The sequence below is a fragment of the Notothenia rossii genome, assembly GCF_949606895.1.
Source record: "Notothenia rossii genome assembly, chromosome: 9".
Taxonomy (NCBI): Eukaryota; Metazoa; Chordata; class Actinopteri; order Perciformes; family Nototheniidae; genus Notothenia; species Notothenia rossii.
In genome coordinates this window covers 13,743,177-13,770,082 of record NC_136907.1, presented here as the reverse complement: position 1 = coordinate 13,770,082, position 26,906 = coordinate 13,743,177, and the positions used below count along the sequence as shown (strand labels likewise).

At 42.3% G+C, this 26,906-nt stretch overlaps 2 protein-coding genes across 11 annotated transcripts in view; one reads left to right on the top strand and one right to left on the bottom strand.

Moving 5' to 3' along the window:
* arr3a (arrestin 3a, retinal (X-arrestin)) overlaps positions 1 to 7,764 on the bottom strand; it is an 18,140-nt gene extending 10,376 nt beyond the window's left edge. The window contains exon 1 of one of the 7 annotated variants that reach the window (XM_079647862.1): positions 7,674 to 7,764. Coding sequence is in view for 2 of the 7 variants with exons in the window: in XM_079647856.1 (XP_079503982.1) it covers positions 7,584 to 7,591 (8 nt within the window). In the remaining 5 variants the exon portion in view is untranslated. Of the gene's footprint in view, positions 1 to 7,425; positions 7,445 to 7,583 lie in introns of those variants that run through there. The other 6 variants (XM_079647859.1, XM_079647860.1, XM_079647858.1 and 3 more) reach the window with 6 other exon arrangements.
* Positions 7,658 to 26,906, top strand: mcf2b (MCF.2 cell line derived transforming sequence b). Of its 4 annotated transcripts, none has more exons than XM_079647852.1 (26): positions 7,658 to 7,790; positions 9,665 to 9,799; positions 10,016 to 10,132; positions 10,649 to 10,798; positions 10,889 to 11,013; positions 11,202 to 11,316; positions 11,400 to 11,519; positions 12,619 to 12,810; positions 13,360 to 13,551; positions 13,629 to 13,803; positions 14,138 to 14,226; positions 14,484 to 14,584; positions 15,896 to 15,962; positions 16,131 to 16,246; positions 16,376 to 16,445; positions 16,534 to 16,626; positions 16,804 to 16,896; positions 17,629 to 17,754; positions 19,445 to 19,660; positions 19,843 to 19,935; positions 20,192 to 20,270; positions 20,518 to 20,557; positions 22,556 to 22,653; positions 23,236 to 23,351; positions 24,198 to 24,310; positions 24,416 to 26,906. In XM_079647852.1, the coding sequence occupies exons 1-26, from the start codon at positions 7,740 to 7,742 to the stop codon at positions 24,495 to 24,497; spliced, it is 2,964 nt and encodes a 987-aa protein (XP_079503978.1). In that variant the 5' UTR covers positions 7,658 to 7,739; the 3' UTR covers positions 24,498 to 26,906. The 4 variants fall into 4 exon arrangements, with proteins under 4 accessions (XP_079503978.1, XP_079503977.1, XP_079503980.1 ...); XM_079647851.1 differs by having other exon boundaries at positions 22,481 to 22,653; XM_079647853.1 differs by lacking the exon at positions 7,658 to 7,790 and having other exon boundaries at positions 9,703 to 9,833; positions 22,481 to 22,653.

Below are 26,906 nucleotides of genomic sequence, written 5' to 3'. Positions count from 1 at the left end.
ATATTATATGTAGACACAGTGGTGTTTGAACTAAATACTTATATGCTCAATGACAATGCTAACCCGATGAAGCTCTGTGTACATCATCTTAGAGAAAATAGGTGTGTCTTACTGCACGTTTAGTACTACAATTATTAATTGATTTGGAGTCATCAGGTCACATGACATGTAATTTACAAGAATATTCAATTAAAAAAGTGCAGGTTTTCTTATTAAAAATATTAATATTATATAGAAGGTGGGCTAAAATCCCCAAAAAGCATGTGTCCTCTTTCCAGTTACGTAATACAAGGCTGCATTGATTTGCATTTCTTGGGCCACATGGACACTTTTGAAAATAAATTCGATAAAGAATTATTTAAAAATATATATTTAAAAAAAGGCAAAAAAGACTTAAATCCTATGCAAAGAAGTGTGTCCTACTCTCTAGTGTAGGATTTGAAATATGCATTTGTTTGGAGCTGTACAGTGCTATGATATGGATTTTTCACGGATCAATAACTCATGAACAAAACGTTATTCAGACACAAACGACGTCTCCTAAGTACCGTGGTAAGGTTGACAACGAACTACAATCACATTTTGATTAAAAAAGCCAATACGCGCCGTCCTCAGCTGGAGAAGAAACGAGTGCTCATGGACCGTCTGCAAAGTGCAACTCCGAAAAAAGAGAATACAATAATATTCAATCACTATTATACAGCTTATTACTACCAAACTCACTAAATACATCAATAGTCTCCTGTGTGTCATACTACAGCAAGGAGTTTGGAATAATATGCTTTTGAATAATTTTGGAGAATATTTATAATGTAAAATCTTCAGTAAATGTGGCATTGTGGTGCCACGTGATAGGACATAATTCACCTCAGGATATTGTGTTGCAACACGGACCCGTTAGAGCGGGAACAGGAAGCTAGGATAATTCATGCTAGCTTCACATGCAGTAACAAGCTAATGTCTTACCTGTCTGAATGTTCCGTGATAATAAAGTCTGGGGTTCCATACTGAACACACCGCCTCCGGCTCCCATTCCTCGGCTCTACACTGGTGACCCTGACTTTTTTCGAGAAAGTTTCCGAAGACTCAATGAACATGGCTAATCGCAATGTTTTTGTAAAGCTGCCAGAGTTTTGGGAGCACACGTGGAGGCGCACTTCGTCTGCGGACAAGTCCGTGATGGGGATTTGAAATACTACCATGTAGTAGCAGCGCTGGGAAGCTCCACGTCATCCAGGTTGGTGGGATTCATCGCTGACCCCCCACACCATGGCAAATATGAGGCGATTAAGGCCCTTCTCCTTGAGACATTTAGCTTATCTGCTAAGGGGAGGGCCCGCCAGATTCTTGAAATTCAAGGTCTAGGGGATAGCAAGCCATCTCAGCTCATGGAGAAGATGCTAAATCTGCTAGGAGGGGAAGAACCCCGTTTTTTTGTTCATGGAGACATTCCTATGCCACTTGCCTTCCCGTGTCCAGACGGCGCTAGCCAACAAGTCCATTACAGAGCCCCGTGCATTGGCTGAGGAGGCAGACCGTTTTTTCTTGGCTACCCAGCAGCCCGGTGCAGAGGCGCTAGCTGTGACACTCAGCGCCCCCGCAACAGTTAAGAAGGCTTGGGGGAGACTGGACACGGCAGCAGCAAGCCGGCTGCTGTGTGTTTTTACCACGCGCGGTTCGGGACCAGCGTGAAGAAGTGTGTCGCTCCCTTCAGCTACAAGCCTCCGGGAAACGGAGGAGCCAGCGCTCGGTAGTGGCCCTGAGCGTTGGCGGCACGAGCAGGCTTCTCTTCGTCCGCGACAGAGTCTCGGGGAGCTTGTTTTTGTGTGACACGGGAGCTCAACGGAGTGTAGTTCCTGCTTCGAGGGAAGACGTCGCTCGTCGGGGACATGGACCGCGGTTGACGACGGCTAATGGCGGCTAATGGCGGCCCCATTCGCACATACGGCGTGATGCCTATGTGTTTGTGTATTGGAGGACAGCGTTTCAACTGGGATTTTGTGACGGCACACATTTATTTTTCCCTCCTCGGGGTGGATTTTTGATGTGCTCACGGACTCCATGTGGACGTTAAAAATAAACGCTTGGTTGATGCCTTGACGTTTTCCTCCCTTGTGTGTACATTTGGCAAGGCAGCTTACGACGGGCTGTCGGGCTCGCTGTCGGGAGCAGACATTTTTCTCAGGCTGTTGGCTGACTTTCCAGACCTGATGATGCCCACCTTCTCCGCGCTCACCACCAAGCATGGGAGGGAGTACCACGTCACCAACGAAGGTCCCCCAGTGTACGCCAGGGCCCGGCGGTTGAACCATTCTAAGCTTGCAGTAGCGAGGGCGGAGTTTTCAACCATGGAACGCCTGGGTATCGTCCGCCGTTCTGACAGTCCTTGGGCCTCTACTCTACACATCGTTCCCAAGCCGAACGTCGGTTGGCGCCCGTGTGGGGATTACCGCCGCCTCAACGACGCCACGACACCTAATCGTACCCGGTGCCGCACATTCAAGACTTCTCGGCACATCTGGCCGGTACATCGGTGTTTTCGAAAGTGGACCTGGTGCGTGGTTACCACCAGGTGCCCATGCATCCCCTGGACGTTCCTAAGACAGCAGTGATAACGCCGTTTGGACTTTTTGAGTTCCTGCGGATACCTTTTGGGCTCAAGAACGCCGCCCAAACGTTCCAGCGTTTGATGGATTCGGTGCTACGTGACCTGCCGTTCGTGTTCGTGTACCTGGACGACATACTCGTCGCCAGCGTTTTGGTGGAAGAGTACCTGTCACACCTCCGAGTCCTTTTCGCGAGGCTCAGCCAACACGGGTTGATCATCAATCCTGTAAAGTGCCAGTTCGGGGTATTTGACATTGACTTCCTCGGACACCGCGTCACCAAAGGCGGTGCAGCACCTCTGCCGGCGAAGGTGGAGGCTGTTGCGGCGTTTCCTCACCCACTCACAGCCCGGTCGCTCCGTGAGTTTCTGGGGATGGTGACTTTCTACCACCGGACATAATTCACCTCAGGATATTGTGTTGCAACACGGACCCGTTAGAGCGGGCACCGGAAGCTAGGATCATTCATGCTAGCTTCACATGCAGTAACAAGCTAATATCTTACCTGTCTGAATGTTTCGTGATAATAAGTTGTGGAGTTCCATACTGAACACACCGCCTCCGACTCCCATTCCTCGGCTCTACAGCATCATCTTAAATAACTTTATTAGTATACAGTATATTTCTACCAAACTCACTATTTGCATTGTTGTTGTTAGCATCTGGTTAGCTAGCTGCGCTAACGGATATTAAAAGCTGTTTCTAAAACAAGGAAAGGGAGAGCTCTGTCCTATCAGACTGAGAGAGATAACTACAGCTCAGTGAGGTAAGGGAGTGTTTAGATAGTTAACTTTAGTCTAGTTATCTCAAGTGGGTCTCAAACGTTTTGGTCACCATTTATGAGAATAAATGAAAAACAGTTATGACAGTAAATGACAGTAAAACAAGAATACAGTTTAAAAGTTGAGTGACTTGGAAAATATCCAAAAAGGAAATCTGTGTGCAGTTCTGTTTCATATGGGTGTTGAGAGATGTATCCATAAATTCATTTTTGCTCTCAAAATGTACCAGATTGATGCCTTTAACTTCAATATTTAAACAAAAAAAATCATCCGGGGGAGCATGCCCCCGAAGCCCCCTAGAGGAGGTGAGGACCCCCCCCCCCCCCACACTTATAAAATAGCACTTTACCTCTGCTTACACCTATAGGCTATGCCATTTTATATGCTGTGAGCTGATTATCGAGCCTTCATTGTAAGAGTCGCAGGTACACTGTGCGTGTTCCACTGTAGCGCCCGGTACATTAATGGGAAACCCTATTTTGTACATGTTCAATACATTTGTAACACTGTACACATGAACGTTTCTTTTTTCGGTTCACCGAAATCTCACTGTGGCCCCTTTCACACCAACGCGTTTTCAGCGCCGGCTCGGAGCTAGAGCCTGAAAAGTACAGTTTTTTTCTGTTCACACCGCAGCGGCGGTCATCAATCCTGCAAAGTGCCAGTTCGGGGTACCAAAGGCGGTGCAGCACCTCTGCTGGCGAAGGTGGAGGCTGTTGCGGCGTTTCCTCACCCACTCACAGCCCGGTCGCTCCGTGAGTTTCTGGGGATGGTGACTTTCTACCACCGGACATAATTCTCTTAGCTCCGGAATCCGGTTCACTTCCAGCTCCAAAAAATTGTCGGTCTAGAAGCAAGAGCTTCGGAGCTAAGAGGTGGCGTCGCTTACGTCTCTCTTACGTCGAGGCGTGCAGGGGAAAAAGGGAAACCGGAGCCGAACCAGAAAAGCTCTAGCTCGGAGCTAGAAAGGGAAAAGCGCTGGTGTGAAAGCCAAGCTGAACTCAAATGTTGGCAGCCCTGAGTCAATAGACTATTATATGCCCTTTTATTTCTTCCTTAGTAATTGAATGTTTATTTTGTAAACCTTGCCATAGTTGGTTTAATTGCTAAACGTGTTATGTTACAAATATCTTACCTTCCTATAGGTTGTAACACGAATGAACCAAGTCCCAGCACCTATTATGTGCATGGTACACCACCCAGGACTAGAGCCAAACTGTCTCAACCCATACACCCCGCAGAACCTCCATAACATGTACAGATTCAATTATGGACCTTTGAGGCGGAGAAGCGTAGCAGACTGATTTCTTAACTTATTTTATACACAACTAATATTACGTAGATGGAAATATTTGTTTACATAGATGAACAAACCGTTTGAGACCCACTGAGATAACTTAGACCAGGCATCCTCAAAGTCCGGACTCCGGTCCGGATCCGGACCGAACCACAACTGTCTCTGGACTCTGAGCAAATTATACTTTTCATTTGTGTTATCTGCGAGACATCGCCACAACGCAACGAGTCAAAATGTTCCGCTATGTCCACTACAAACAGCGCTCTGCATGTCCGACTGTTCCACTGTCTGTGTGTGTCTGTCAACGCATTGGTTCAATCACATTCAGCATCCTGTCAGCGTTTTTTTCCCCCACCGACAGTCTGCGAATCAGAGGCACAGTAGGGCGGGTCTTCGCGGAATGCGGGTGGGAAAGATGCGTGTGTTTAAAAAAAGAAAAAGTCCGAGCGAGAGTTAACAGCTCATCTAGTTGCATGCATCTGTACTGTAGCTAGTAGTCTAGTTTCACCTACTGGGGTGGCATGGGGGGGCAACTGCTACCCTCAAAATAGGCCTTGCCACCCCAGCTGCCACCCCAGTGGGCAGCTTTGTTTTGAAAGAAAAGTTGTGGCTCATCGGACATTTATGAGAGAAAGTCTCTAATGTCCGAGTACAAGTGAATGCAGCACAAGACGCACGCCTTGTAACCCCTCCCCCGGACCTGGCGCGAGAGTGGAAATATGATTGGCGGCGATTTCATTTGAACGGTACGGCGCAAAACGAGAAGCATTCGGACCCAAGTACTGAAGGAATTAGGTATTTGCGGTCTACAATGACAGAGAAGAGACTGTCAGGTTGGCTGTACTCATCATTGAATCAAAACGCACTAAAGCTGTTGATCTTAATACGTTTGTGAGGCGTTTTGCTGAACAAGATGGTAATCGCCGCATTCAGCTAATAGACATGTCAACTTGATGCTCTGCTCACGGATGAGCATACCAAACTGTTAAGAGGATGACCTTACGTGTGTAAATATATGTTTTTCTTTGTGGGGGTCTTCCCCCAAAAAACAGTTTTAAGTCCTGAGAAAGTCAAATAAGACGGTGTGTAAAACTACACTGCCCAGCAAAAAGAAAGTAACCACTTTGATTTAACTAGGCCAGTAGGTAAGAGCTTTCCACTGGATAATAACTGAAGTATAAAAGAATGCATGACTGAAGTGATGGAGACCATGTTTGAAGGCAAACTAAAAGAGGAAATAACAGGTCAAATCAAGCAAATCCCCATCTCAGATTCCACAGCAACCAGAAGAACATACTGGCTGGTGATTTGATGAATCAGCTTTGTGATGGAATACAAAATGCATAGTGCATTTCCTTAGCGGTGGATGAGTCCACTGACACCACTGACAATGCTCAGTTGCTGGTGTTTGTGAGTTTTTATGATGAGGCAAAGGGGGAGTTTGTTGAAGATGTGTTGGGCCTGACGAACCTCAGTCGACAGAAAAGGGGGCAAGACATTTATAAAGCAATATTGGGAATGCTGAATGAAAGAGGGTGCAGTTGCCTTTATTCATAACTGTGCAGCTCTGAGGGATCGAGCACAGACACAATAACAATGAAAACTGCTGCATACAGATTATTTTAGTTTTTGCAACCTCGTGTTAAGAATCTTGTTGTAATTGTTTAAAAGTTTGAATGACCGTAATAAACGGACCTTTGTCTTATTGAAAAAAAAATATTGGACCTTTAAGATTTGTATTTGAGTACCCCTGACTTAGAATAAAGTTTACAATCTAATCACTCAGAGTCCTTTACCTCCCTGAGCTGACGTTATCTCTCTCAGTCCGACAGGAAAGAGCTTTCCCTCTCCTTATTGTTGAAACAGCTACTAATCTCCGTTAGCTCCGAGCTAGCACCAGATGCTAACAACAACCGCCGTAACTCTCTATGTCTCTCTCTTTCTCTGTCTCTCTCTCTCTTTCTATCTCTCTCTCACAAGATGCGCTCGTGCCACACACACACAGACGCTCCTCTGTGACGATGACCGCTTGCGTAAAAAAAAAAATAATAAACACATTTAAAAAGTGGGGGGGGGACACAAATGGGATTTTGAAAAGTGGGGGGGACATGTCCCCCCTGTCCCAAGTGGAAATTACGCCCATGTGTGTACCCGAAACTCCCGCTGGTCCAAACAAAGTAGGAACAGCATCGTTCTTCAGTGCCCTACGCTGTACATATCCGGCATGAATCGCTGAAAGGTTTGTGAAGCTTTGTTTCGTGAAATGCTGGCAGAGGGTGTGGCCTCTGGGTGCTCACACGTCACAGTACCCAGGAAGTAAACAATGGAAAATGAGAAATCTCCAACGAGGTTTTGGGGCAGCATAGACTGTGTTAAGGTTTTACCTGCTACAGGGTGTACTTTGAGGGGGTTTGACTCTGCAGACCGTTTACAGGCATAAAAACCTTCATAATACACAAGGGGACGGGTAATAACCGGAAAAGCATGACATGGACCCTTTAATAAAACCATGCGTGCTGCTTTTGTTGAAAATGTAATCCAGAGGTGGTTAACTCTCTCCTGAGTTTCGACCGCCATCTAGCGGTTCGTTTGGAAATGTCCGATATCCTACTATTTATTATTTCCTTCCAATGCTGTTTAGATCATGACTGTTTCTCTGTTTAGTAAAAATAAAACAGAAAAAGACACACAAGTAGCCACATCTTCAGGTTAAGAAACATGAAGTTCAATAAATAATCACCTTTTACAGCTGCTTGTTACCTAATATACCACTAAATAATACGCGTATAATAGTCTAATTAAATCATCCTTCAGTATTGAGCTTTCAATACAAATAAGAGGGACGTGTGAGGAGCGGGAAACTTATTTTGGCTTTGACGTCAGGTCGGTGAAACAAACCCCATCATCCGGAGCTGAAGTGCATCTGCTGCAGACACCGCAGTGTGTGTTACCGTGCCATCGCTGCAGTTGCTCGCTCCCGACACCTACCACGTCCCGCTGCAGACTTCCCGGGCCGGGAGAGAACCGGGAGAGAACCGGGAAGAGCGGAGAGCCATGGCCGAGTCCAACCCGATGTGGGGCTTCCCCCGTCTGCGCCGGGCCGCGGTAAGCTGTGCCGGGAGGAGGGAGGCTTCAACCGGGGCGGAGAGGATACTGCAGCAGGGAGAGAGGGGGGGTTGTTCTTAGGACAGTTTAGTACTGCGACACAGAGGTTGGGATGTGCTCGTGCAAACTGCATTAGATATTTAAAAAGGCATTAAAGTGAAGAGACTGCTCTTATTCAGATGGCTGGTTAATGTTAAGAGTCTTTGCAGGGCAGCAGGACAGGCCAATGACAAACGTGTATCGTGTGTGTGTGTGTGTGTGTGTGTGTGTGTGTGTGTGTGTGTGTGTGTGTGTGTGTGTGTGTGTGTGTGTGTGTGTGTGTGTGTAAACTGTAGGTGTAGAACAGCAAGAGTCTTTAGTACTGCAATCTAACTTTGTAGTGCTTTCAACATATGCAGCTTTAAATTATAACAGATTTGGGACCGGCCTATGTGTGAAATGCTTGATGCCCACACTCCTAAATGTAGTTGTGGAATGCAGATGTCCTAACAAGTCTGCGATCATCCAATAACATTCATCATGGCTGCTATTTGAGTGCATATCCAGGTTTATACAGACACCTGGATGACTGTTCACTTGCTAGTGCAGTTTGTGTACAAAGGACTACTGTAAGGATGTGAGTGGGAGGGATAGCAGTTTGCATTGCAGTTTGTATTTAGTCTGAGGTCAGCAGTTTCTGGTTTAAAAGTCTCCTTACGATAATTACAACACACCTGAATACAGAAAGCTGTTTCCTGTGCCACTGCCATCTGTCTTTAAAATAAGATCTAGCATTGTTTGTTAGTGGATAAAAACCCTTAGAGGTGAGAGAAAAATATCTCAGGACAGAGCCTCTTGTTTGTTTTATCAGATGACGCTGTATGCATTAAAGCTGTGAAAATAGGAAAAGCAACACCTTTAACACATACAGAGCTGTATTTGAAATGCAAAAGTCTTCCTCGTGGTTAATACTTTCTCAGCCTATTAGATATGTGCAAAAACCGTGGAGACAAATGTAAGGTGAGCAGGTTTTTTTAGAGAAGAGGAGAGGATGATATGTGTAAAAGATGGCAAGCACGTGAGAAAAAAGTTATCACAAGGGGAAGATTGCAGGATTAGTTCTCTGCTCAATGGTTAGCAGTCTTGTGTTATTCAACTGGAAGCCAAAACATCTCAAATTACTTTTAATTCCTCGGCTACTGTGCTTAATACAGATGAGAAAAGCACATGCAAAAGTGTATTTCAGCTACTTTTGCTGCATTTCCAATTAGGAAGTTACCTGCTACAAGAAAAAACGTCATTGAAAGTCATGAAGAGAGAGAAAAGTGAACAGAAACAGATATAAAAAAATACTAGGCTAAATGTATTTTGACCCATTCAAGCAGGAAAAGACCATGTGACATCCTGAAAGAAAGTTTATTTAATTGAGTTTTAACATTAAAGCTCCATGCTTGTACAGAGAAGGGAAGGTGAGAGCATGCAAAGCAGTTCCTCATTGCACATGTACAATGACATTAAACGATTCTATTCTATTCTATTCATAATGAGAAAGAGTGAGGAAACAGCCATCAATCTGAAGAGCTGACTGTCAGACCTGCTGAAGTGCTGTAGAGGCCGACAGACTCCCCAGACTGACAGAGAGAGATGCTGATGCTGTGTTGAGCTTTGCTAGACTGCACAAGTAACACCATCGAGCTGTCAAAGCTTCTGACTGACTCCTCTCTTCCTGTACTCCTGTGCACTAATCCAGGGATAGGCTAGAGTTGAAATACACCCAAGCCAGTTTACCACATTGTTAGCATGACAGAAATAATTTCCCTTTCCTTGTATTTTGTTCCCTTGTCTAGTAAGTGTGTATAAGAATAAAATAATATCACCATATCTTCCTCTTTTAGACCTCATTTCCAGGAAATCTGCATCTGGTCTTGGTGCTCGGCCCCAGCGGTTTGTTAAGCTCCGCCCCCAGTCCGTCTTCAAGCACTGACCTCGGTTTCCGCTTCAGCCAGGATGACTTCCTTTTAAAGATGCCGGTGAGAGGGGAATTAGAAACTGAGAAAAATAGTGGTGGGGACACATTTTTATTTTACGTTTTTACATGTACTTTCCATATCTGGTGCAGCACGATGGTATCTGCTCCACACTACACACACTCTTTCTGTCCCTTTGGATATCTTTTCTCTTCTATTTGCTTACTACAGGCAAAACGCTGTTATTTAATTGGATGCTTTGTGTTTTTGTGTATTTAGGTGGTGATGTTACGTTCTGTTGGTGACCTGCTGCGCTACATCGATGAACACCACCTGACATCAGACTTCACTGCAAAAGTGGAGTACTGCCAAAGTGACTGGGTCCTCCTCCGTCAGGTACACACTTCTGATGCTCGTCTATCCACCAGAGCTTGGCATGCTGCTTTTGAATATTAAGAATGTCAAGCGATTTCATAGCTATGTTTGCACACTTTTTAATAATTAAAGGGCCCCTATTAGGCTTTTGGGGGCATTCCCTTTCCAGTAATGTGTTAAATATTTGTTGTTGCATGTAAATAGTCTGCAATTGGACTCCTTTGTTTACTCCAGTAACATCATGACATCACTATGTAACACTCACGCTTCTATTGGCTAGTGCTCCAACATATTGTGCGTGATAGGATCGGGACAACCAATAGGACCAACAGAGCCGACCAGCTAACCAATCAGTGCAGACTAGGTACTTGTTAAAGACAGAGGGAGAAAGGCGTGTAAACATGTCATAGTTGAGGCACAAAATACAAATATGAAACTGGAAATTAGCATAATAAATTACTTTTGAAAAACAGAACAAATCAGCATTCTTATCATATTTTTGTTATGTTTTATGTGTGAAAATGTGTGTGTCTTCAGGCCATTGGGACCTTTGCAGTGACAGTGAAGAAGATCGCACAGCATCTTCAGGGTTTTGGCGCAGAGCTTTCTGAAACCGACCTTCCAGATGAAGCTAATGCCATCGAGTTCCTGCTGCACTCACACACACACCGATACCGGCAGATGAAGGTTTGCTCCTCTCTTTGTGTCTAGCAGTTTTTGTATTTGATTTTTCCATCTGTTTTTTTTATTTATTATCTTTTGGCTTGTCATATTCAGGACGATATCCGGAGCGTGCTGAAAGAAGGACGGCTGCTTCTGTCAAACCTGGAGACGGTCAAAGCCTCAAAGAGAGATGTAGAGGCGGAGAGGGACTTAAAATCAGACATGGACACTGTTCAAAGGTGCGGCATGCAGACATCTGCTGTAGAGAACTTACTTGGACATAAAAACAAGTTGGTAAATAGAAGACGTACTGGGAGAAGGATGAAAAGATGAGAGGGTTTTATGAGGCATATTCTCAGCTTGACATCAACATCTTATTAAACCTTTGAGGCAGCTTGTGTGAATGTGTGTGTTGTGTGTGTTTAAGGCTCCTGGCTCAGCTCAGAGACATGGAGGAGGCGTTTGATGGCTTCTTTGAGAAACACCACCTGAAGCTACAGCAGTACCTCCAGCTGCTGCACTATGAAATGAGGTTCCAGCAGGTGTGATGATGGGTGTCTTTCACATTAGGTCTGAGTCTATGTTACATGATGTGATGATTAATTGTGTGTGTGTTTGTGTGTAGATGGAGGAGGTGCTGGAGAGGATCACTGCCAAAGAGGCGGACATTGACTCTGTGGGAACAACTGTGGTTCAGACAGAGCAGCTGCTGATGGACCTGGAGATACTGGACGCAAACGCTCAGGTCACAAACAAAGTCACACAACATGCACACAGTTAGAGTTTTTGTTGACAAGCAGAAGAAAGTGAAGCTGGTCTGTCTGCAGAAAAGCTCCCCCAACAGAGTTTGTCTTATTACAGATATTTTACTTTTTAAAGCCTAAGTCTGTAGAAACTACATCTACTAATATAATATAACTAACCTTTATGAACTGTAAATACATTGTAAAAAAAGGTTAAAGTTATTGTAAAAAAAACACAGAAAGCACCAAAAACTGGACAATACCATGGTGGTGACATTTCAATTTCTAGGTATCCCTTCTCCAAAGCATACACTGTTTTAATGCATTTTTTTGTCTAAATGGGACTATAATGTAAAAAAGGAACATCATGCTGTATTGAAGAAGATTAAACTAGCAATGGAATCAATAATCCATAAGGTAACATGTTTGATAAGGTCATAAAATCTATTAGAAGTAAGGTCATTTTCTCATTGACTTCTATACTCTCTGATTTATTTTGCAAGCAGTGGTGTCGCCCCCCTGCTGGCCAATAGAAACAGTGCAGGTTTAAAGAACTTAAAGGTCCCATGACATGGCCACTTCTACTGATCATAATTCCATTGTTGAGGTCTACTAGAATAGATTTACATTGTTCAATGTTCCAAAATCACATTGGCTTCTCATACAGCATGTATGTGTATTCACTCTCTGTCCTAAACGGCTTGTTGGAGCTCCTGCCCCTCCCAATGAGCCCACTGTGCTCTGATTGGTCAACTCGCCCACTCTGTTCTGATAAGTCCACCACTGTTACAGCGGAACATCAGTGTTTATGTGTTACAATGGCGTTTGTTAGCAACCAGAAAATGACACCAGTAATGACAAACAGATGAAAATGCTGCGTGGGGTCTCGGTGCCGTGTTGGCGTGACGTTGCGGGGCTCGCTGCTCCGCCCTTTGAGGCTCGAGGAGCGGACAGTGTGAGCTGGATTACTGGTTGAGGCTCGATTTGATATATTTGTTATCCACCTTTGTGTTCTCACATAAGGAAACAAAATATTTTTGTTGTGTGGGAAGTGTGGAAATGAATTGAGTTTAAACCTTGATGTGTTTGTCTGTGGCTCAGGAGGAGATGGGTCGTGCCCAGGTGTTGATCCTGCATGGCCACCAGTTGGCGGCCAACCACCATTACGCCCTGGCACTCATTGTCCAGCGCTGCAACGAGCTGCGCCATCGCTGTGACCTTATCACTGCTGCCGTACGCATCAAGAGGGCCTCGCTCACCAGAGCACAAGACCTGCTGCTCCGCCTTGAAGGGGTAAAAAGGCTGACATGACACACACACTCAAAGACTTACACAAATAAACATAGCAGTATGTACTAATTATATATGTTTGATTAACTTTTTCTGGTCTTTGCGTTCTCTACTCCCTCTTTTTTCCATTCAAGTTTAATCATCATTAACCACTATTTGTGTCAGCTATATGTTTGTTTTGATATATAACATTTAAAAAAAATAAAAGCGCAAACATATAAAAAGGACAATTTCCACATGTGAGTCTCCTTTTTGTTCTTTGTTGCTATCACATAAATAACATATATAATGTGTTTGCAAAATGTGTATCTTGTGTTGTGTCCTACGTTACTAATGATCTGTAGTTGAATCATTAACCACTATTTGTGTAAGCTATATGTTTGTTTTGATATATAACCTTGACAAAAGTAGAAGGGCAAACATTAAAAAAGGACAATTTCCACATGTGAGTCTCCTTTTTGTTCTTTGTTGCTATCACATAAATAACATGTATAATGTGTTTGCAAAATGTGTATCTTGTGTTGTGTCCTATGTTTGTGTGCTTGTGTGCAGGCCCTTCGGTGGTGTGACGAGGGTGCCTATCTTCTGGCGAGTCAGATGGTGGACAGGTTCCAAACCCGGGAGGGGGCTCAGGAGGCGCTGCAGTACCTCACCTATCACCAGGAGAGGGCGCCGTCTGCACTGAAGAACAGTCAGGACATCGTCAGCCTGGAGCTGGAAGCCATACTCACCCCACAGCTGCAGGTAACCCTCTGCCATACTGATCACAAACACACAACATTATCCACAACTCCCCTCAAACTGTACCTCTTTCTTTCTAGTCCCAAATTTCCATGGTGGCAGAGAAACTGAACTCGATGCAGTCCATGATCAGAAACAGAGAGCAGTGTCTGAAGAAGCTGGCCGATGTACAAATCAGACCCATTCAGCTGGTGGCCCCGAGACCCGAACATACCTCGCAGCGCTGCAAGTCACCCCTCTTCTCCCCAAAACATGGTATAATCCCCTCCAAAGGTCCTTTATGTCTTCCCATAGCTGTTGTTTCTGTGGTGTGGATTTGTTTTCAAGGTTCAGATTCTGTCCACTCTGTCAATACAGCAACACTGCTATTGTTTAAACCTTTCAGTCCGTGTGTTTGTCATCATGACCCACATTTACTCTCAGAACTGCTACACTATGGGAAACTACCACAGAGGATGTATTATGTCATTTGCAAGGTGTCATATTTCTGTCTATCCATCTGCCTGTGGACAGATGTTGTAACCACGATACAGTGCAACAGTACATGATGCTGACTCTCACTACAAGTTGTATTTGTTTGTTTCCACAGGTGTAGACTTTAACGTCCTGAACTCCAAGTTCTCCTTTGATCTGCTACCTGGCAAACGAGCGGCGAGAAAGAACAACAACCAACGCAAGGTGTGTGTTTTTAAACCTAATGTAAGATGGATTGGTGTGAAATTTGTGCAGACATTCCTCCTTGAGATTAATTGTTATAATTTCCCTTTTTTATGTAGTGCCATCATAGGGTCAATATTTCTATTTGTCCAATAACATGGTACTCTGTTTAATGATGAAATACCTGCAAAACTAATGAATCTTCTTCCTGGGATTAGTGACAGGGCTCTTACAAATGTGTCGAAGATTCCAACTGAGTGTCTTGTCTGTGTTTTCAGATCGAGGTAATGCATGATTTTCAAGGCAACCGCAGCTGTTTGTATGGCTCCACAACAGAAACAGATTCAGAGGCAGAAGACAATCCAGAGCAGGTCACACGGTACGCATTCTGACTTATAGTCGAGACTCTAACGTGGCACTGTCTGTATACTATATGGGCTGCACAATGCATTAGCTGAAGGGGGCATCATTTCAAGGAACACATCATGGGATACTGTTTCAAAATTAGAGAATACATTTTTTTAAATCAGTGCGCTTCCATAGCAAAATCAGAGCGCTAAATACATATTGAAGCAAAACAACAGCTGTAAAAACAGTTGTTTAGTATTGTGTAAAAAAAAAAAACCTGTCTGAGGCGTAGGAGAAACAGTCAAAAAAATCTGTCTGCAGCGCCAGACTCCAAAGGTTATGCGGGCAGCGTCCCAACTGGCACCGCTTCTGTGGTCTATCCCAGGGGTTCCCAAACTTTGCCATGCCAAGGACCCCCATATAGCATTATCGTCTGGCGTCTGACCCCCCCTGTTGCAATTATTTTTTTAAATGATGATTACATTATGATGGAGAATATGACAAATTAATCATGCAGCTTAATACATTTTTTTAATATATATTTGTATTAATAATTCATAATCAGTTATTCTTCTAAACATTTTTTGTATTTATCTTTTGTTTGTCATTCACTACATTCATTGTCTCTTCTGTTATAATTTTTTTTAACACAATATTAAACAGTAATATGAACAGTAAACATATTTTTAAAGCATTTTTAAAGTTATTTCTGTCTTTATAATATTATATAATTTTGAACAGTAATATGAACAATTAACATATATTTTTAGCATTTTTGAAAGCTACTTATGCCTTAATAGTATTATATGTAATATTCAACAGTAATATTAACAATAAACATATTTATATTAATATATATAAACATCAATATTTGCTACATCCGTGCTCTCATCCAGCTGCAGAACGAAATATTCACTAGCTCTCACTTGAGCTGAGCAGATACTCAGTTTCACTCTCAGTAGCGGCAGCTCGATTCTGATTGGCTTGAAGGGCGGTCGTGTGATTTTAAAATATATATATATATTTATATGAATAAGTAAAAAATATTAAAAGATTGGCATCAAAGGACACAGATTGATAGATATGTAGTTATTAATAAAATATAAAAAATATAAAAATGTAACTTTAAAAAAGAAAATAAATTCCCCTTTCCCTCAAACTTTGTGTGACCCCCCTGGCGCCCCCTGGCGGCCCCCACTTTGAAAAACACTGGTCTATACTGTATTCATCTGCAGACAGATGCACGTAAAAGCCTTTTCGTGCCAACTCCACAGCATTAAGTATTTTCTTTAGCTTTGCGTTTATGTTTTTTTCTAATTCCTCTCTTTTTAACTCTTTCCAGCCATGTAATGAAGGAGCTGATCGCTACAGAGAGGATCTATGTGGACGAGCTGCTCTCTGTCCTTCTGGTGAGTTTATTTCAGATTACTCTTATGGCATTTTGAATTTCCCCTTTTCCTGTCAAGTTTTCCCTCTCCTCTCCTCTCCTCCCCTCTCCTCCCCTCCCCTCTCCTCCCCTCCCCTCTCCTCCCCTCTCCTCTCCTCTCCTCTCCTCTCCTCTCCTCTCCTCTCCTCAGGGATACAGAGCAGAAATGGAGGACCCATCCATGTCTAATCTTCTTCCTTCAGCTCTGCGCAGCCAGAAGGACGTTCTGTTTGGCAACATGCCAGAGATTTACCAGTTCCATAGCAGGCATGACACAGACACACACAAACTCACAAACACACACATGTACACAAACTCACACACAAGCTGTCACAGACTTGTCCTTTCAGTGTTTTCATGAGAATCCAATTTCCTTCCCTTTTCCTCTCCGTTTAGGATCTTCCTCCAGGATCTGCAGAGTTGCCTGGAGACACCAGAGAGGGTGGGGGCTTGCTTCCTGCAACGGGTGAGGACAAATTAGGATCAACAGAGGAATTTCATGTGAAGTGATACGCCATACCACTTTTAATCGTAAATTATGTGTTTGTGAGCAGAAAAAGAAGTTCCAGGTGTACCAGCGTTACTGCCAAAACAAGCCACGCTCCGAGTTGCTATGGAGACAGTGCTCTGATTCAACCTTCTTCAAGGTACTTACACACCATATATATTATTTATAATCAATTATCCGATCATTCTCTCATATTGACTATATGCAAGTCAACCTGTTACGATTTTTAGAATACAATGATATTTTCCAATTACGCCGTGTACAAATCTCTATCTCCCTCCCCCATCCCTCTTCTTCTCTCCCTCTTCCTCTGCAGGAGTGCCAGAAGAAGCTAGACCACAAGCTGGGTCTGGACTCTTACCTCCTGAAACCAGTCCAGCGCCTCGCCAAGTACCAGCTGCTCCTCAAGGTTCTGTTCATCTGAGTCAATCAGTGATGGGAAGACACACCATGCATGTTTCAGAGATTTGGTTTTCCCAAACAATGAAGGTTTTTCTGCCTTGTTGTAAAATACTATCTCTTAAAACGCAGCTAAGATGTTTTGCACTGCCCTACATCTTTGCTGCTAGGGTTCATTTGCTTGTTATAAATATGGTTTATTATTTGTATTCAGGGATTTACAAAGATGTTTCATTTGGCATGTGGTCCAAATGATTTCATCCACATGATACGTTGACTATCTTGCTTGCTAAAAGCTAACATGTTTACAACCTTTGTTTGACCTTTGACCTGATAATGGCACTAGAGGAAAAGTAAAGGAATCAATCAAAGTTATCTCATTGAATGTTAAGGAGGACATGAATGAGTGAACTGAATGTCATGGCAGTCCATCCAATGGTCATGGAGATTTTTCACTCTGGATCAAATAGGTGGACTGACCATCCATACATTCATGTAATCATGTCGTCAGGTCTGTCTGCACTGTTATAGGTTTTCACAAGAAAAATGCAAAACTGCATTTAGATTGAGATTGAGAGGCAATCTGTTACGACAGTTATAACAACAACTCCTAAAGACAGATAAAAACACTTGTGAGGATACAAGTAGAGGTCTTAAACAGGCACAGAGGAAATGTCAACATAGACAGATTAGATCAACGATATACACTGACTTGTCATCCTGTGTCTCTGTGGTATTTCAGGAGCTGCTGAAGCACTGCACGGAGGATCTGTACCGCTGTGAGCTGCAGGGGGCTCTGGACTCCATGCTGGAGCTGCTGAAGTCTGTCAACGACTCCATGCATCACATCGCCATCACTGGATATCAGGTACCAACCACTCAAATCAATAGATCAGATGGAGTGGATGTTTATGTCAGCGGATGCAAGATTTATGACACACCATTATGCTTCAATATAAAGCGGTTCAATCCTCATTTAATATCTATAACCACATTTCTCATTGACTTCTGTTTTCTACTATCTCAGGCATAAATTACACTCAAAACGTTCTTGAAAAAATCTAATTAAATGGCTTTAATTGGTATTATCTAAGCTCAATTGTTGCTTTATATGATTGATATGAGTTTGTACAAGAGTTTTGCATACCTGTACCTATAACAGTATGGCATGAATTGCATTGAATCACGTTGATTAATATCCTATAGTCCCAGTGTTTCCCATACATTGATTCATTTGTGGTGGGCCGCCACAATTAAATATCGTCCGCCACAAATAGATCTAAAAAAAAAAAAATGTTACATTACATTTTTTCTATTGTTTTCTTCAATGTGTTACATTTTTTGGTGGTCTAATGGATAGTGAGGTGGGCTGATGATCGGAAGATTGCGAGTTCAAATCCCGCCTGGAGCGCCACCACTAGTGTGCCCTTGAGTAAGGCACTTAGCCCTCAGTTACTCCAGGGAGAATGTCCCTGTAATTGGTCATTGTAAGTTGCTTTGGAATAAGGCGTCTGCTAAAGGCCTAAATTGTAAATTATATTTTTGGCAGAATAAACCCCACAGATCCTCAACTCCAGGGCCGCCCCTCCCTACTCGCAGATCACGCAGACTGCGTGGGGCCTCACCTCGTGTAGGGGGCCTCACCTCGTGTAGGGGGCCTCACCTCGCGTAGGGGGCCTCATCTGAAGCGCAAATGCGGCGCACCTTTATGCGCTTATGCGGATATATGCGCTTATTATGCCGCTTTGTGAGGGGGCCACAAGTTGGCCAGGGGCAGCCCTGGTCTCAATCATTAACAACGCAACACAGAACAACAAGAACGTTGTCTGCCATGAACTCGCATGTATTTTGTTATTTGAGGGGGTGGTGGATGCGTGGGAATAGGTTAAGGGGCCTTTGGTTTTTCCTGCCGGGGGGAAGAAAAAAAATAGAATCAAATTCTGTGGGAAACAATGAGTCCATATCCATTAAAGGTGAACTATTATGCAAAATCCACTTTTTCATGTCTTTTATACATAAACATGTGTCCCCTCTGTGTAAAGAGATTCTGAGTTTCAGGAAAAAAGATTTGCTCACTTTTTCTCCTGATCCTTTTATATACACTAAAAACCTGTCTGAAATTGAGCTGATCAGATTTTGGCCACTTTATGATGTCATAACGCTTTTTTGGCTAGTGTAACCATTAGCCAATCACCAACCAAGGTAACACCCCCCCCCACCACCTTATCACCTGAATCTCCTCCTAGAGCACCATCTCGTTCTTTTTAACCAAATATCTCTGAGGGAGTCCTTATTTTCATCTAAAGTAACAGACAGAGAATCAGCACTTTTGAAACAGGGCTGAAACAGAGGGGTTTATGGGATGCTACAATGCACAATGTGTTTGGTATTTCGAGACATGTTTTGTATATATCTGAGACCTATAATAAAATAATGTAAAACAGTATAATAGGGGACCTTTCATTTTACTGCAATTGTCCCCTGTCTGTCTGTCCCCTGTCTGTCTGTTCCCTGTCTGTCTGTCTCCTGTCTGTGTGTCCCCTGTCTGTGTGTCTCAGGCCGATCTCAGCCAGCTGGGCCGGATGGTCCTGCAGGGGGGCTTCAGCGTGTGGATCAGCCATAAGAGGGCGGCGGTGCGCATGAAGGAGCTGGCCCGGTTCAAACCCATGCAGAGACACCTCTTCCTGTACGAGCTCGCCCTACTCTTCTGCAAGCGCCGAGACGAGGAAAATCACGACAGGACGCCCTACTACAGCTTCAAGTCCTGCCTCAGAGTGAGAACATATCATATTCATATGTGACTTTTTTAGATACATGTGGCGACATCTAATGCATTCCAATCCAGCCTTCCTGGAATAAATACAAAAATGTACGATATACATTTTTTCTGCTGTATTGTATTTTGTATTGCTGTTGGGCGTGGTTGCAATGTAAATACTTTTCTCTCTTTCTTCAGATGAGTGCAGTGGGAATCACAGAAAATGTGAAAGGAGATGTGAAGAAATTTGAAATCTGGTACAGCGGCAGAGAAGTGGTGTACATTGTTCAGGTATTTCAATCTCTTACTATCTGATCTCTAACCTATGTGCAGTGTTTTAGTGTCTGCACCTTTAGCCCGTTCAAGCAAACTTCTCATGTTGTGGTCCTTGCTGTGTGTGTGTGTGTGTGTGTGTGTGTGTGTGTGTGTGTGTGTGTGTGTGTGTGTGTGTGTGTGTGTGTGTGTGTGTGTGTGTGTGTGTGTGTGTGTGTGTGTGTGTGTGTGTGTGTGTGTGTGTGTGTGTGTGTGTGTGTGTGTGTGTGTCTAGGCTCCCACACTGGAGATCAAAGTTGCCTGGCTGACGGAGATTCGAAAAATCCTCACCAACCAGCAGAAAAATCGCCAAGGTTTCTATGACTGTTATATTTTATTTGCTGACTCTACGTCTTTCATAAAAAAGCCAGATTTTATTATTATTTAACTTGGATTAATCTCATATTAGTTCATGTTTACAAGTAAAATAGAACATTACTTCTATTTTCAACATCTCACAAGTTTCCCATAGAAATATCAGATATTTATGTTCTTATTAAGGTCTTGCAATATAATTTGTTTTTTGGATTATTCAATGTGTCCTTTGTCCCCTTTTCTCAGATGAGGCTCTTACACTTTCAGACAACCCTCTCTCTGACAGGTGATTCTCTTGCATAACCTCCCTATCTTCCTCTGCGTCTGTTTATGACCTTGTGATGCGGTCCAATTACATTCAGATACCAATTTAAACGTAATACACTAAGAAAAGGTTTCTCTCAGCTAGTGTTTATGATGATTCAATAACCCCTTTAATTTCACCCGCAAGCCACCCTAACTTTGTTTTTACAACAAAACATCATGGTTGTATACAGTATGCAGGTTGTTGAGTTAATGAACACGTTTGTATGTGAGCAGTGTGTGTATTTGTGGTTGGGTTAGCATTTTTGTCATTACCCTGGAGAACTGGTAATCATGACTAGGATGCCAAGTCCTGCAGATGGCTCTAACCCTGTCTGTAGCGCTCTCCATGCTGATGAATTCCAGCTCCATGGAGAGCGCCATACACAGAACCAAGAGCTTACCACAACCCTGCATGAGGGCAGTAAATACCTCATTGAGCATCTTAAACCGTCCTTAAATGTTCCAGCAGGTACTCAAATATCATAGGGTTACCTTTTAGATGTTAAGGGTATCTATAGAGACAGTGGCCAAAGTTTAGGTCAATGAAAATGTTTGGAACACCATTAGAGGTTCTCGTAGATTCTGCAGTTGTTATTCAAATGTTTGTTAGCCATTAAAAGCACTGGTTCTCTAGGATACTGTCAACACTTTAACTTAACAGGGGGTGAGGGGAGGTACCAATATTGGGTTGACTGATAGCATGAGAGCATGTTATCCTTTCAATGAATGGTTGAGTCCCGAGCTTCACAATGAACAACTAGTTTGCTCATTAAGGAAGATTATTAACTTTTGCACAAAGTTTATTGTGGGTCAAATCTTTTAAGACCATGGTATAATTTTAAACTCAAAGGATAAAGTTGGTAATATTCTATAATTATTCTCTTTGACCAAAGTCTATTCAACAAATTCCATGAAACAACCAAAATCAACAATCAATTGATTCTAACAAGTATTGTTTAGATATTCAAATGCCTACTGTATGTATCCATTTTCTCTGAGCCAAAGATCTCCAATATCGTCCAAAAACAATTAAAAACACATCACTGGTTGACTTCATCACTATGAATAATACTATATTTATTATTTAGTACATTTCGCTGCTGTAAATACTAGCAGAGCATATGTGTATTTTTCTGCAGCTGAAAATAGTCCCAAACAAATGAACTGTTTCTGATGTTAAGGTAACCTTCAACCACAACTACAGCATTCGTTTTTTAGAGGAAATTTGATGTAAGTCTCTTACTAATTTTCTTCATTCGGACATTAACACATTGTTGGTTTGGGTCTTTAAATGGGGCTTGTTGACTATATAAAATATTAGCTAGCGTTATCCTTGAAGTAGATGTATTCACAAGGATTCACAGTTTAAATGTCAAAGTATGTGAGCATGGGATGATCATATTCTGATATGCTTTGTGGTGTTTATGATTCTTACTATGAGATGGAGGATCATATAATGAGAATGGTTGAATGATTTGTGAAGGTGTAGGTCATGTAGCATCTGCAAGTAATTTAAGTGTTTCTAATTTATTTACCAGATAAATATCTTAATATTTCTTTCATATGTTGGAATATATTGGAAAAAACTCCACCCATCTAAGACTTAAAGCCACACTGTGGGTTATTTGCAGATGCTGGTAAATCAAGGCCTTGTGTGTGTTCAAATTATTGTGTACTTTAATATTTCCATATATTGCAGTGATATAATTGATATTTGGATTATAAACTCAAACATCTTTTGAAATCAGACGCTGAAATATATGTGACTGTGGATTTACAGGAATGCTGTTTTAATTTACAGAATGCGGATGAGCTCGTTTTGTGACACCGTGAATGTTGTTGTTGTTGTTGTTTGTTTTTGTTTGTTGTGGTCGTGTCTTGTTCCCATGGTGATGGGGTTTAGTGCATCAGTGATGTGTGTGTCGTGGGGCGGAGCATCGGTTGGAGGCTGCTCAGCGTGTCTCCCTGTTCCTAACAGCTCCTCGACAACAAGCCACTCCCACAGGACTCGAGGGGAGGAGTCTATGTACACAAGCCCCGCCCACTCCGAGCCAGTGGTCAATTCACCTCGACGCAGTGAGTCGCTGAGACTAAGCAGAACACAAACTAATCACTTCTTATCATATTTGTCTTTACAGTCATTAATTCACACAATTTATTTTGAAAAATGCAAGAAGACATTTGTGCAAAAGACTCAATTTGATGTCGGTTATTCTTCAGCCAGATCTTAGCTAATGCATCTTAACTTTTAACTTGACCTTGTTCTGGAAGTTGTTCCAATGTTCTGACAGAAAACACACTTAGGAGTTAAATATATTATACATAAAATAATTTAAAAAACTTAAATACAGAATCATGTCAAATTAATCCTTTGATGGCAAGTAATACAAAAAAAATACTATATTGGATTTTTACAAGCAATCGAGTATCTATATTTAGCACTGCAACTACCCAATGACACCACTATGAAAATGATCTCACTTCGATTGAATGGCTGCACACGTGACTTCAAACAAGCCTTATGGTTTATAAATATTTGAGTAGTTTTCATAATCCCCTGGGTTTCTGTATCATTTCCACAGTGGATCATGGAGTATTAGTGATTAAAAAGTGTAATATTACCTTTTGTAGTAGTCTCAGTTTTCTCTCCCCCTGCAGCCTGGCCTGTTCCTGCTCACACCGTGGCGATCTGTGAGGGCCTGGAGGACTGGGGGGCCGCTACAGAACTCTCCAACCTGTCAGACTCAGATGAGGAGGATCAGCCTTCCCCTCTGGTGAGAGTTTACTTCTCATGGCAGAAGGGGGTACTGTAGAGGTTATGTTTAGGGGCCTTTATGAAGCCTTGAAGCTGTATCAGCACCGAGACGAAAATAGGTGCCATTAAAGAGACGACAATAGGTGTCATTGGAGGCAAACGCAAGTATACCATGTGAGTGCTCTCTTAACTGGATGATGGGAGTCCTCTAGCATAGGCTACCTTATACAGATGATAAGCTTGGTGGGCAATCACATAGACCAAAACTCAACAGAATAATTCTGGGATGACGGCATTAAAGCTTGTACCTCAAAAAATTCCAAACAAGTACAATGGAAAGCAACACAAAGCCAGAGTTCCTACTTGCAAAACAATCCATCTTTGCCGACATGAAGCAAGTTTTTTTATGATTTCACAAAACAACTGCAGCACACATTGTAAATTATATAAATTCTACTATTCAAGGGGAGGGTACGATGTGTTTTTTTGTTAGGCTGGTGAATGGAATATTTGGAAAAGTTTACATGTTAAAGTGCCGTAGTTTTTCCCTTTCCGTTTCTTATATAAATGTAAGAAGGCTTCACAGTTTTATGTTTAGCAGTTAAGATTGCACCTGAAATGCTTGGAGATCTGTCAGTTGGAAATTACAACCTAAAATTACTACTTTGTCTGGAACCGAGCATAAATCTAATATTTGACAAAAAGTGCCTGTTGATTGGCCATCTGCCTTCTGTTTGTGTATCCACAGTCAATATATCTGTCTTTCCATCAATCTATTAAAGAAGATTTAGGGCTGTTGTGCAAGTAGAAATGTATTGAAATGCAACGTTCTCCAGCCTTTTTAATTTTCCTTTTCTCGCCCCAGGTGGCGGGCAGGTACCGGGTCCTGGTAGAGAGCAGCATGGCCAGCACTGATGACATCATCTTCAACTGCGGTGACGTAATCCAGCTGATGCATGAGGAAATGTCGGGAATGTGGTAAATAAGCTGTTTGTTTCAATAATGTTGATTCAGCCTGGAGTTGAAAGTGCTGAACTTATGTTAACATGTCATGTGTCTCTGTTAATGTGTGTGTAATCATAGGATGGTGAGGAATATAAGTCGTAAGGAAGAAGGGCGTGTTTTACCTGAGGACCTGCACAGGATTCTGGGAGAAACCTGCTGAGTGCCAATCAGAATAGAGGATATAGGAAACGCACACACAGAATAACAACTTCCTGACCAGAAGGGGGCGTCCGACTCTGCGGAGATCATCAGATCGAAGCACATCATCTGCATTTCACTCTTCAAACTACTGTGACACTTTCACTACAGAAGGGTGTAAACTACAGAAGTGACCTCAGAAGACTGTAACAATGCAAAGCACATACGTGGGACATATATGTATTTATTTTTCTGTTCAAGCTATAGATCATTTGGATTAAAACTTAGAAATATTCATACGGTATGTACAGAATGGACTTATGTTGGAGACTTCAGGTTTTATCATTACTATTTTCTTATAAAATATGACAGAAATTGTAATGTTCACGTGCCAAATAGCCCAGCTAGTGATTGTGGCTTCTTTTTGTACAACACTGTCAGTTATGGAGAGTAGCTTTACCTGGTGGTGTCAGTTTTCAAAGAAATCTAACTCTGTCTTTCTTTCAAACAGTAGCCGGCTACATCACTAGTGTAAGCAGATCATGGTTACTCAACCTCTTAGCGCAGCCATTTAGCATCTGGTTGTTGTTGCGTTCACACATCTGAGGCCTGTACGACGAAGCCGGTTCAACCTAACCTAGATATGTTTGAGTTAACCGGTTTACCTAATCCAAAAAAAACCGCGCTCTCGCTAAGCGGTCCTACGACGCTGGTTATCAACTCGTTAACTAATGCTAGCTTTGCCCTATCTAGTTAGGTGCGCATGAAAGGGGTGGTATTTGGAGCATTCGACCAATCACAAACATGGAGAAGCGTACTGACAGCGCAGCGTCATTCTTCCTGAATGAAAAGTCAACTATAATATTAGACATATGAAGAAGTTAAACTTTAAACATCCATGACTTAAACACTTTATCCAGGATAAAAGCCACATAGCTGCACCTGCAAGGTGAATAAAGCTGGTAAAAGAAAAAGTGTTTGAATGCGTAAATTAACAGGTTTATGATATCACTGCCCCGTATAAGACACGAGTGGATCTGACTTTAATTACATTTGACTCGAGTATCAGGCCTCAGAAAACAAAAAACAAAGCAAGAAAACAATATTAAACAATACTCAGTCAAAGTCTCATCATTCATAGCAGCCGTCATGGGTTTGTTTTGCCACTAAGTGGCGTTGGTTAAGGATGTAAATGTGAAAAAGTCATTGAATACTCTTTATAGATATCCATCAACATGTCATAGCAGTAAAAGTGCAGATTTAATTAATAACATTGGTAATGGTTGCATTGTATGCCTTGGTCTGGTGCATGGGGCCTCATTCATGTTTTTAATTCCACTTGTGCTTCTCCTGCTATGACAATACAAGTGAAAATGTCTCCTGAAAAAAGGTCTACTGAAGCCATAACAAAGTATCTTCTGCAGCACTCTGTCAGCCCTCAACAGGAATAATCTGAGACTGAGGAAAGCACTGCAGTACTTATGTAGGATTGATTTCTTTGATATGATATTTCTGCATTTCTTTGGTGAAATGTGCATGGTCCTTCTCTTCTGTGCAGCTGTCGTGCTCCACTGGGAAGACACAGTTTATGTTACTGTTTGTTTGCTGCACTGCATGAACAAATCACTGCAAATGCCTACTGCTTTATTTCTGCCTACGCTGCTATTTCACAACAACAGGGGAAATGTGCTCTGTGTTCGGTTGTAACTAGTTATAATTGCCAGCTGAAGTTTTACGGTTACATTGTCTTGTGATACATGACTGATGTTTCATCTGGGAAGCTGATTTAATAAGACCTTTAAAACTGCCCAGCCAGATTTACTCTGCAATGCAAAGTGGTAATGAAAACACTGCCACTTTACCACCATATGTGCTGAGGTTAAATGATGGATAAATGTATTTAGTAACGTAAGCGTATCTCCTAGTTGTGAATATGTAAATAGTAAAAATCTAAATTTTACATGTTAAACAGTGTTGGACATTAGGTGTCTTAATGGTGAAACTTTTATTAGACAGTTCTCATCTATCAAGTGACAAAAGCTACATCAGATTAATGCAGTATTTCCTGCATCTCTGGACTAAGAAAACCCCTCAAATAAGATTATTTTTCACAGTAGTTAACACCCATAAGTCACTTGATAGTAAGTGCCCAACTGTCTTTTAAGGTAAGACTGATGAAACTCATAGGCTATATGGGTAACATTTCACCGTGTTTAAATGAATTGAAATCCATCTAACAGAGGCTATACTGTAACATCAGACAACATGCTTAATGGTCAGGCTGTAAAATGTCTTTGCACAGTACATGAACTGCTGTTTGCTGCTTTTGCTCATTATGCACTTTTGGGATATTTTTGAATCATTGTGAAAGCTTGTATTATAATGCATATGATTATTTTCCTAAATATAAGCACAGGATCATTTGATTTGA